Source organism: Larus michahellis, chromosome 21 (assembly GCF_964199755.1).
Source record: "Larus michahellis chromosome 21, bLarMic1.1, whole genome shotgun sequence".
Classification (NCBI taxonomy): domain Eukaryota; kingdom Metazoa; phylum Chordata; class Aves; order Charadriiformes; family Laridae; genus Larus; species Larus michahellis.
In genome coordinates, this window is record NC_133916.1 from 7,258,686 (window position 1) to 7,269,276 (window position 10,591).

The 10,591-nt window shown below is 63.1% G+C and overlaps 1 protein-coding gene across 1 annotated transcript; it reads right to left on the bottom strand.

Moving 5' to 3' along the window:
- Positions 1-703: 703 nt before the first annotated feature.
- On the bottom strand, positions 704-9,486 carry PPM1J (protein phosphatase, Mg2+/Mn2+ dependent 1J). Its single transcript, XM_074564109.1, has 10 exons — positions 9,159-9,486; positions 7,705-7,831; positions 6,899-7,213; positions 6,244-6,356; positions 4,758-4,842; positions 3,084-3,202; positions 2,802-2,865; positions 2,529-2,636; positions 2,243-2,394; positions 704-1,964 (listed from the first exon to the last, which is right to left on the bottom strand). Exons 1-10 carry the CDS (start codon positions 9,398-9,400, stop codon positions 1,817-1,819), a joined length of 1,473 nt encoding a protein of 490 aa, XP_074420210.1. The 5' UTR covers positions 9,401-9,486; the 3' UTR covers positions 704-1,816.
- Positions 9,487-10,591: the final 1,105 nt, after the last annotated feature.

Here is a 10,591-nt window from a genome sequence, read left to right on the forward strand (position 1 = left end):
GCTCCCAGGCCCTGACCTGGAAAAGCAGAGCCAGTTCTCAGCCACCAGCACGAAGAGCATCGCGCAGGGGAATGGGGCTGTGCAAACAAGTTGGTGGGGGGAACTGGTGTGTGGGGAAAACGTGTGAGCATCAGGAGCACCAGAGGGTCTGGGTGCAGTCGGTGGGGGGATGTGGGACAGCAGGGATACTTCCAGCAGGCAGCCCGCCCTAGAGGCAGGGGGTAACTGCTGGGGGATGCTGAACTCCCCGAGAGGGGTCCATGCAGAGCTGTGTCTCTATCCCCAGCCCACCCCCTCCCTGAAGGAGGGACCCTGCGGGCAGGAACACCATCACCCTTCCCTCCCTGTCCGTGTCCGGACACTGCCTGCAGCAGGGAGCAGCTTGGTGGGGGGGGCAGGCGGGTGCCTGCTGATTTTAAATCCTCATCCAAGCCCAGTGCAGTGCTTGCCAGCCAGGTCCTGGTTTGGGTCACTGACCCTCCCTGCAACCCTTCCCCGCCAGCCCGGTCATCGCCGTGCCCCCCAGCCAGCCCCCGGGCAGCGAGGGAGGGACACGCCATGGGGTCCAGCCAGGGCCAAGGGCAGAGGGACAGCAGCTCACACGGCTCTGCCTGGGCCTATTTGCTCCCAAACCTGCCTACATAAATTAATCAGTGCTAATTGGCTTTTAGGTAAGTCGTCTTTGCAGGAGCTCCGCAAGAAAGACTTTGAAGTGGGATTGCGAGTGGCAGAACCTTTATTTAAACACAGGGTGCTACGCAAGGACAGGCTCCCGGCCCCGGTATCGCTCCCTGCTCCCTCCAGCACAGAAGATGTCAATAGGTTAAAATCTCGCTGGGTAACTTTTGCTTGCCATTAAGTGCGCCCAGTTTATTTACCTCTCACTGATTACAAGAGACAAACAGCGTTCACCAGAGGTGACACCCGATGAGCTGGCTGCACCCAGTGACAGCAGGACACCGACTACTGGTGCCACGGGGCCTTCCCAAAACAGGGGCCCATGGCCCAGCTCTGCCCATCACCACGCTGCCAGGACGGGACCATCCCTCGTGTTTTGGGAGGATGCAACGCTCTGCAGGGGTCGAGGAAATGCATCCCCCAGGTCAGAGCGATGCAAAATAAGATCCTGTGCAGAGATCAGCTGCTGCTACAGCTCTGCTCAGCACCAGCTTTGAGATTATTAAGAAAAATTGTTGTCTCCCCCCCCTGCTCACAACCAAGCTGCTTTTACTGTGGGTTTCCAGCCCCCGGCTAAGCAGATCCACGCAGCACGTTTAAGCTGTTAAGCTTGGCTGAACAGGGCTGCTCTGTCTGCAACCGCTGCTCGGCAGCGGCCAACTTCACACTGCCCAGAAGTATAGACATATCTTCATACAGACTCCCCACACCAAGACAGGATTTAGACATTTCCCAGCTCAGCTCTCCAGCTAAATAATCGGCTCCAGAGACGCAGCAGTGGTCCCGGGCATGCAGAGGGCTGGGGCAGAGCCGGTGGCACAGCCAGCGCAAGTGCAGGAGCTCATTCCCTCCCAGGGGCTCTGGGGAAGGCAGCACGAAAATCACCCCTTGATCCCTGTCCCCACTCTCCGTCCGGGACCTTCCATCTCCCCGGGGCTGGATGCAGCAGGTGGAGGGGGATGCTCTGGGCAGGGGCACGGACAGAGATTCCAGGTTTCTTACTCGCGGTCGGCTCAGGAGACATGGGCTTGGGGAAGAGGTGGCCCCGAGGCAGCGCCAGTGGCCCTGAGGCAGCCCCAGCGTCCCGCACGTCTCCATCCAGGCAAGGCCAGCCCCACTGCCCCGGGGACGTCGGGCATCACGTGTAGTTGCCCGGGCCGCCCAGAGGGATGACAAAGACAGAGATGTCGTCGCCGGAGCCCAGCTTGTCGTTGGCCAGCCGCCAGCCCCGCTCCTTCAGCACCCCCCTGGACCGCACCACCAGCTCCTGGGCCACCATGGTGTACCTGGGGGGCACAGCACAGCGCGGCTCAGCAGCCACCCCACAGATGCAGCACCCTGTGGGCCCTGGCAAGGGAGGAGAAGCTGGAGGAGCCAGAGGTGCAGGCAAGGGTCCCCGGAGAGGAGAGATCTGCGCTCAGACACGCACATCCAGAGGAGCACTGCACGCTGCGGAGCAGCAGCACCAGCCCCGAGGCCAGAGGGACACATGGCCATGACACCGCTCCAAGGAGAGGTGTCAGAGCGCAGGGCACGCTCGTCCCCCTGCACACTCGCAGCTCACCTGCACGGGTCGTTGGGCTCGTAACTCGTCAGCACCTCCATCACCACGCCAGCTACCTCCGTGTCGTTGGTGACATCCCAGAGCCCATCAGTGCCCAAGACCAGAACGTCGTCAGGGCAGTGCTCGTACTGCGTGAGGTCGTAAACCCTGACCTGGCGAGCAACGGGGCGAGACGCAAGGTGAGGGGCAGAGGAGGCTCCCGCTGCACGGGGTGCACCACGGATCTGGTCACCCCGACCGGCTCCGGCCACTGAAGGAACGCTGGGCGCAGAGCAGCCAGGCTCACCTCTGGGAAGCAGGACAGGAAAGGCTTGATGTGGATGTTGGAGCTGAACACCTTGAGGTCGTGGTCTCCCAGGCCCCGCGTGACCCCAATCGTGGCCATCACCCGAGCCTGGAGAATGGTGAAATCAAAAGAAAACTTTAAGCCACTTCATCTCCACCTCCATTCGGTGGCATTGGAGTGGTGACAGCACTAGCAAAACCAGGCTGGAACCCCCTGATTCAGTGAAGGCGGGCAGGAAGCAACCCCTGTGCAGCTCCTGCCACAGCTCTTCACCTTTTTGCCTTCCCCGTAGATGAGTGGAAACTTCAGGTCATCCTCTTCTATCTTCTTGTAAGCCCTGGTCAAAATAAGCCAGAGACAAGGTGTCAGCAGGTTGAAGGCTTCCAGCACCTCCCCGGCTCCCCGGGACATGTCATCCCCTGGGACGAGGCCCCGTCAAGCTCCGAGTGCCCCATGTGCCACAGCCCCGCCATGGGAAGGACGCTGGAGCCGGGCGGTCATGCGGAGCGGGACCCCAGCGCCACACGGACCCTGCCAGGCGGGCCGGGGAGTTACCAGCCATTCATGTTTTGGTCTCTGTACAGCATCTTCTTCCCCAGCTCCCTGGGCTGGATCCTGCGGGGGAACTCCAGGTGGGTGAACTCCTTGCCCAGCAGCTCGGGCCTCAGGAACGCCTGCGGGACAAAGCGGCTGCTCAGCTGCAGGGCTGGGAGAGCGGGATCCGCACGGCATCACCTGCCCCGCCAGCCAGCACCGCCTGCAGCACCTCACCGGGCACCGGCACCGTGGCACGGGACCCCCCAGCCTGCTGGGACCTCAGCTGCGGTGTTTTGTGGTGGGGCGGGGGGGGGGGGGTAACATCAGCAGCTTCAAGCCACCGGTCTGTGCTGCATCCCGAGGGGAGATGAGCTGGGGACGGCCATGCCAACACCCAGCAAGAAGGTGAAGCTCTTGCGTGGAGAGTTTTGGGAAATAAGGATCTCCAAAAGGGGTCAAACCCCAGCAAATTCCAGGAGAAGCTGGAATTTGCCCAGGAGGAGCCAGAGCCGCAAACCCGCCAGGACCCCGGGCTCAGCACAGGGCACGGCGCTCGCCCGAGGAAAAGGATCTTTTCAGAAACCGTGTCCCGGCTGCGGCCGTGACGAGGGAGGAGAAGCAGCACAGAGCCCCTTCCCGGGGCAGCACCCGTGGCCCCAGGGCCCCCCCACAGCCCCAGGGCCCCCCGGAGCACAGCGTGCAGGGGACCGGGAACAGGGACAGCGTTGCAAAATGCAGATGGAGGAAGAAAGAGGTGAAGGAAAGGAGGAGAGCCCTCGGGAACACGGGAGGGCTCAGTGCGGAGGCACGGAGAGCCCCGTCCTGTGCCGGGGGGGCCCTGGGCACCGTGCAGCGAGGCAAGCGTGCGCCCGGCCCCCCGCCTGCGCCCAGCCCATCACAGCTGGCTGGAGAGGATCCCGCTCGCAGCAGTTCCCTCCTCTCAGTCATTCAAAAATAGACTCAAGAAAAAAAGCCTCAGTGTTTTTCCAAGTACGTTGCAAGCCAGGAAAACGCATCCAGCAAGACCTCCTCCAGCACAGACGCCTCCTCCGCTCTGCTGCCGTCAGAGAGGCCTTTATAACCTTAAAAAGGCTCCCTGTGTGGCACAGGGGAATTTTGGCCAGGCAGGAGAGGGAGCTTTCAGGAAGAAAACTAGAAACCCGTTGGCACGTGTCAGCTCCCTCCCTCCCCAGGGAGCAGCCGGGGAAGAAACTAGGACTCGGTGCAAGCGCTGCGGATCCTTCGACCGTGCAAGAGAGCACAACGGAGAGCAGAGCCACACTCCCCCCGGTCACCGCACCAGCCAGCCCGGTGCTCCTGCAGCCACAGGCGGGTGCCCAGCCGGGGCAGGCGATGCTCCCCATTCCCCAGGCGGGAGCAGGACAAGATGGACCAAAGTGGCTCCGTGCAACCGTACGAAACTCGCCCCACGCCCAGCGCCCAGGACCCCCCCTCACGCTGACCCCGCAGCAAACCGTGGCTCCACCAGCCATGAGATGCCCCACACCAGTGAGCCAGGGCAGCTCCCGCATCCCAGCGCCTCTTCCCAGCCCAGTGAGCTCGCTGGGATGGACCAGTGCTGTCAACGTGTCCCAGCCATGGGGCTGCCCCCAGCAGAGGCAGCGCGGGGGGCTGGGAAGGGGCCGGGAGGTGGTTCTTCAGGAATGAGGTTAAAAGAAAGGACTTTCTTACTAAAAACTGCAGCCTCTGCCTCTCTGTCTCTGGAGTAAACTCCCTGGACATTGGAATGATTTCCCCATTACGGATGATAATGGCCCTGCAATGAAACATGGAGGGATGAGATTAGAGAAGAGGAGAGGAGACGTGGCGGGGGAGCTAAGCCCGGCTCTGGGGCTGATTCCCTGCCCAGCTGCCCTGGCAGGGCAGCCCCCTCCCCTCTGCTGCCTGCCCCCTTCCCAGCCCCGAGCGGGGGGCTGCCTGCTGGCGCCACTACCGCTAGCCCCCCCAGCCCCGGCGGGCACGCATCCCCCCTGCGCAGGACAGGGAGCGAAGGAAAATGGAAGAGACGCATGGGGCAGAGGGGGATGAAGCAGGGCAAACCAAAGGACAGGATATGGTTGGAAAAGGAGCAGCACAAGGGTGGTGAACCCTCCTTTAGAGGGGAGCCGCACACGGGACCGGCAGAAGTTGCCAGCAGCAGGACACGGGTGCAAGTGCCTGGCCCACACCAGCACCGCGGCTCGCTGCCGCAGCCGGTCCGATTCTTTGATGTGTTAAAAAAAATAAAAGTCTGATTATGAGATGTTTCTGGCGGTCATGGGGGGACTGAGGATCTCCAACACTCGTGGCCCAGCTGCCCCACTGGCTGTCCTGCCTAGGGCTGGCTGAGCCCCAGGAGGGAAGGCAGACCCTCACCCAGAGGCACGGTTACAGCCTCGGGACCCTGCACACGCTGCTGTCCCGCACGGCTGGCGCCAAAAGCAGAGGCACGAAGGATCTTCTCTTCCTCTGTGCCAGAGCTGGAAGCACGTCCTCCAGCCTGGGACAATTTGCAGAGCCTGTATTTGCTGGCATGACGCTGCTGGGGACAAGCTAACCCTGCAGTAAATACAGGGCTTACCAGCTTCAGCCTCAGCATAAGGCGGACTTGCCTTCAATGCCATCACTTGGGGGGTGCGAACACACCCAGGCACAATTACAGCAACGCACCCAAGGAGATGCATGTATCAGTCAAAATCCTTGGGCCCCAAGCTCCCACGGGACTCGTCTGTGCATGGATTTGCATGTCCTTCTCCTGGAACAGTTCACTGGTATGAAGCGTGCCCTAAAATGACTTCTGAAAGCTTTGCTGAGGGCAATTTTCACTCCCCAATTCACAGCCCAGGCCAGCGCTGGCTGCAGGGGCTGGGGTGTGATCCAGAGCCATCTGGGAAGCAGCCGGGATGCTGCTGGGAAGGAAGGGAGCAAGTCCCAGATCCTGCACCTCCCTCTGTGCACCGAGCAAACGCAGAGATGACAGCAGGGCATGCTGTCCCCAGGGCGTGCAGGCAGGCAGGGGGTGGCTCTGCCTGGTCCCGCTGCCTCTGCCCTCCCCACGACAGTCCAGCGCCAGGGATGGACCGGGTGCTCCTCCCAGCCATGCCTCCGGCACGGCCCTGCCCTGCCGGGGTGCTCTCCATCACTGGGCGAGAGGCAGGGGCTGCCAGCAGGGCCGTACCTGCTGTCGCCGGCGTTGGCCACGTAGAACTTGCCCATGAGGTAGACGGCAGCCAGGGCACAGCAGCCCCCGGAGAGACGCTGGGACGCTCGCTCCCGCTCGATCTGCTCGTCCTGGGGAGACAGAGAGCGGCTCCAGGCAGGGCGGGCAGGTGGCCCCAGGCCAGCAAACAAAAGCAGCCCAAAATAGTGCCCGGCTGCTCTGGCAGCACCTCGGCCGCTGGCGGAGCTGAGCTCCTGCTCCAGGTGGGGAGCAGCAGCCATCCGGGACCCAGGCACCTTTCCCCACGTGGCCCAGGGGCGGCTGCAGGGCTGGGGGACGCAAGGGTCCTGTGGGGCAGCCAGGGATGGGGCTTCACCAGGGCAGTGGAGAGGGCAGGGAAGAGTGAGACAGAAGGGGAGCAGCTGGGACTGCTGGAATGAAGTGCAATGGAGCCCCACACAGGTCCAGGGCCCAAAGTCTCTGTGTTCTGAACCCCCAAAATATGGCAGAGCATCGCAGTGCCCTCTCCAAGACCGTCCTGCTAGGAGCCCACAGCCCCCTCCTCGCTGCAGAGCTGCCTTTTGCCAGGGGGGACAAGTCACTGCAGCCACGGACAGCAAAGCGATGCTCCCAGGCCATACCCGGGTGTCCCCGCGGGCAGGGGCTCGCTCACCATGTGCTTAAAGGCGTTCTCGATGGCACCAATCACCAGGCTCTCGTGAGAGACTGCTTTCTCCAGGTGAAACCGTGGCACGGCACTGTTGGGGACCTCCCCGTTGTCGTCTGCAAGGGGCACCTGGCTCAGCTCGGCCCTCGCGTCTTGCGGGAGGCAGATGGGAGGCGGAGAGGGGTCCTGCAGGATGTCCACCAGGTCCCGGAGCTGCTCGCAGATGTGCAGATGGAGCCTCTTGGATGCCATGACAGCAGCACCGCTGCCCGCGTGGCCATCAAACAAGGCCCAGTAGTGGAAATAAAAACCCTTCCTGCCCTGTGGGGAGAGACGGGAAGGTTTAGCGAGCCTGTGAGGAAGCAGATGGCACAGGGAATTCGGAGCAGCCAGGGTCACCAGCTGAGGACAGTGACATGGGACTTTGCTGCCGGCTCGCGGGCGCCAGCCCAGCGTGGGCAGGAGCGATGTGGGCAGCTGGTCCAGGGTGTCTGGACACGGCCGGTCCCTGGCTCCAGCCCAGCCCTGCATCAGGCACCTCGTGCTGCCAGCAGCACATCTCTGGCAGCCGGCTCCTCCAAAGGGGAGGCACGACAGGGCCAGCGTGGCAGCCACCCCCACAGCTAGCCCCGCTGAGGGCCAGCGAGGACGAGGGCAGGAGCTGGCAGGGAGCAGGGGCAGCTGGCTTGGGACCCGAGGGAATCCCTGGGGAGGCTGCGGCGCACACACATTGCCACATGTCCCATCTCAGGTCCTGCCGCTGGGCATCCTCCCTGCCACGTCCCTGCCTGCGCACGCCACCTGGCTCTCACCCCGTCCAGCTCCCCGCTGCCTTCCCTGGACGGCAGCCGGCCCCTGGGGCTGGGCCTCCGCTCCACAAACACGACCTCGCAGCACGCCTGGTCCTCGTTGTGCTGGCTCTTCCCCGCATTTATCACCCTGCCAGGAGGAAACAAGGTGTAAAGGCTCTTTCTTTCAGATCACGCTCCAGCAGACGCCACCGCGCAGCACCTCATCCCCCCTGACCGCCATTCATGCGCCCACATCCCTGGGGTTGCTCTCCACAGTGCTCCTGCCCTGTCTGGGGCAGCAGCAGCCAGGCGAGATGTCCCAGACTAGTTGCAGAGGTTGATCTGGAGCCAGCGGCAGCTCTTGCTCCCACCAGAGCAGCTGGGTTTGGGGCAGAGCGGCCACTCAGGCACCCACCGAGGGAGGGGACCCGGAAAAGCTGGGGTTTTGCTGCAGGTCCTTAGCACTGCCCCAGGCACAGCAATTGCCTGAAAACCTGCACCAGCCTCAAACACGCACACACCCAGCCAGGACGCACGGACACTCAGCAAAGGGATTACAGCCTCATCCGCGTCCCATCGCGCCCAGCACCCTCAGAGGGAGCGGGTGCCTCAGAGGAGGAGGAGAGAAGGTGATGCAGAGGAGACCAGCAGAACTTTTGCAAAAAGATTCACGCTAACTTTTCACAGCCTATGGTGGCAAAGCACATTTCAGGTCTAGACTGCAAAACCTGCTCACAGGAGAAAGCTGTAAACACGCACAACAGAATGAGCTCTTTGGGCACAGACTTTTCAAGTGGTTTGCAGAAAGAAGTCTTAGGAGACGGAAGAGAAGCCTTGCTGCTAAGCAGAGGGTGGTTTTTGCTCTAGGTACTCCCACCCCAGTATCTCCTGGAGCAAATTAACATCCCAAAAAGCTCTTGGATATCAGGGAGATCAGCTTGAGCCAGGAACGTGAGAACTGACTGACAGCACTGAGCAGCAAAGGTGGCCTTCAATGCCTGACCTTCCCCACCTGCCTTCAGTTAAGGGTGAAACTCGCAGCAAGTAAAAGGAGAAGAGAATCAGACCCTCGAAGGGGAAGCCGAAATCAGGTCCCGCTCCCATGACAGCCTCAATCCCTCCTCCCCCCGAGCCCTGCGAGAGCCGCAGCAGTTCCTTCACCCCTCGGTGTCAGTTCCCCATCAGCGAAACCGGGGATTGCGCAGAAAACAAAAAAGACAGACGCGCCTGAAAGCCCCGGGGATGGGGAAGAGCATTCCCCGCGCTGATGGCGCTCCCGGCAGCCGGCACGTCAAGAACGACCTTCCCGCCTGCTCCGCTGCGGGGCCGAGCGCCGCTCCCCGCGACCCACTTTAGCTCCCAAGGACCGAGCGCTGCCGGTTGCCCCCTTCCCGGGCTGCAAAGCCCCCGCCCGCCGCCGGCAGCCCCGAGGGCCCCCGCGCTCCCTCCCCGCTCCCGCTCCCGGCCCCGCTCACTCGGCGTAGCCGGTGCTCCAGGGCAGGCGGCGGCGGCCGTCGCGGGGGCTCTGCACCGCCCGCCCCGCATGGTCGTCGGCGCGGCGGAGCTCCTCGGCGCTCAGCTGGAGGAAGGCCGGCCGGCAGAAGGAGGGGGCCGCCGGCAATCCCCCGTCCCCGCCGCCGGGCTCGGCGGGGGGCTCCGCGCCCGCCCCCAGCCCCGCCACCAGCTGCGCCAGGGCGGCGCGGACCCGCGGCAGCATCGAGCCGGTCCGGGCCCCGCCGCCCCGCCCCGCCCCGCTCCCCCCCGCCTTCCGCCGGCCCCCAGGGCGGGGGGGGGAATGGCGGAGGAGGGGGGAGTGCGGGAGCTCTCAGCGCCGCATCGCCCCGCCGTTGCTCGGTACACAGGGCGGGACGGCTCCCAGGCCGCGGGGCATCCCGGCTGCCAGCCCGGGCGGAGCGGGGCAGTTACCGGGGGGAGCTCCGAGGGGCCCCCGCCGCAGTCGGCCTCGGGGGATGCGCAGCGCGGCGGCCCCCCCCGAGCAGCCGCTCCGGGGAAGGCCGTCACCAGCGGCAGGAGGCCGAGCGGAGCGATGGGGCTCCGGGGGGACAGGCTCACCCTGCCCCTTCCCGAGCGGTGCCGGCCGGTGGGATTCCCGGCTGGACCTGCCCAGGGCTCCGGCAGAGCCTCCTCCTCTGAGACAACATCCCCTTCCAGCGGCAGGTGCTTTGTCACTCTCCTGCGCCCGCCGGCGAAACCCAACCCCCCCGCAGCCGCGCCAGGCTATTAATAAATAGCCAGAGCCTGCGGAGGAGCCAGGATCAGCGTGAGAGCACCGAGAGCTCTCCCCCTACGCCCCGGCGCTGACGGGGATGCAGATTTAGCTGACCCAGAACAACACGTTCCCGCTGGCTGGGAGGGGAAGATGTGGCAGTTTAAACAGCATCACTCACAGAGCCCGACCTCAGCACCCCTCCGCCTCTGGGTTCCTATGGCAACAAAATATCTACTGAAAAAACACGGTATTTGTCTACTGTGAAGTAAAATTGAGGGTATTTCCTAAGACTCGTGTACCCCAGTACCCTCAGTTCCCCAGAGGAACTGTTTATTCCTTTCTAGCCAGGGCTTCTGCACTGCAAAGTCAGAGCAGAAGTAGGGCTCTTGCTGCTAGCTCTGTAAAACCCTCCAAGATTTAGCTGCTGCCTTCTTCTTTAGCCAGAGCTCTTCTAACTGTACCACGATCACCCTATAGAATTTATTCAGTACTCTCTATACTCCCATCTTCTAAGCCCTAAGCTACTCAGCAGTCTGTCTTTTTGAGACCCTCACCTACCTAAGCTCACATCCCTTTTCCCTTCTTTCTGCTGCCTACTCGAACACCCCTATTTGAAGCTGCTGCCTCATTTCCTGCCTTGCTTTGCCCCCACTGCTCACCTGCGTGTCCCAGCTGCCG

Bases quoted from the DNA above. Each gene is read 5' to 3' on its own strand.
- PPM1J (XM_074564109.1), bottom strand. From the start codon at position 9,400: ATGCTGCCGCGGGTCCGCGCCGCCCTGGCGCAGCTGGTGGCGGGGCTG. The intron at 7,832-9,158 runs GTGAGCGGGGCC...TCCTCCTGGCAG, and splicing joins TGGAGCACCGGCTACGCCGA to GGTGATAAATGCGGGGAAGA. The intron at 2,637-2,801 runs GTGAAGAGCTGT...ACCATTCTCCAG, and splicing joins TCTACGGGGAAGGCAAAAAG to GCTCGGGTGATGGCCACGAT.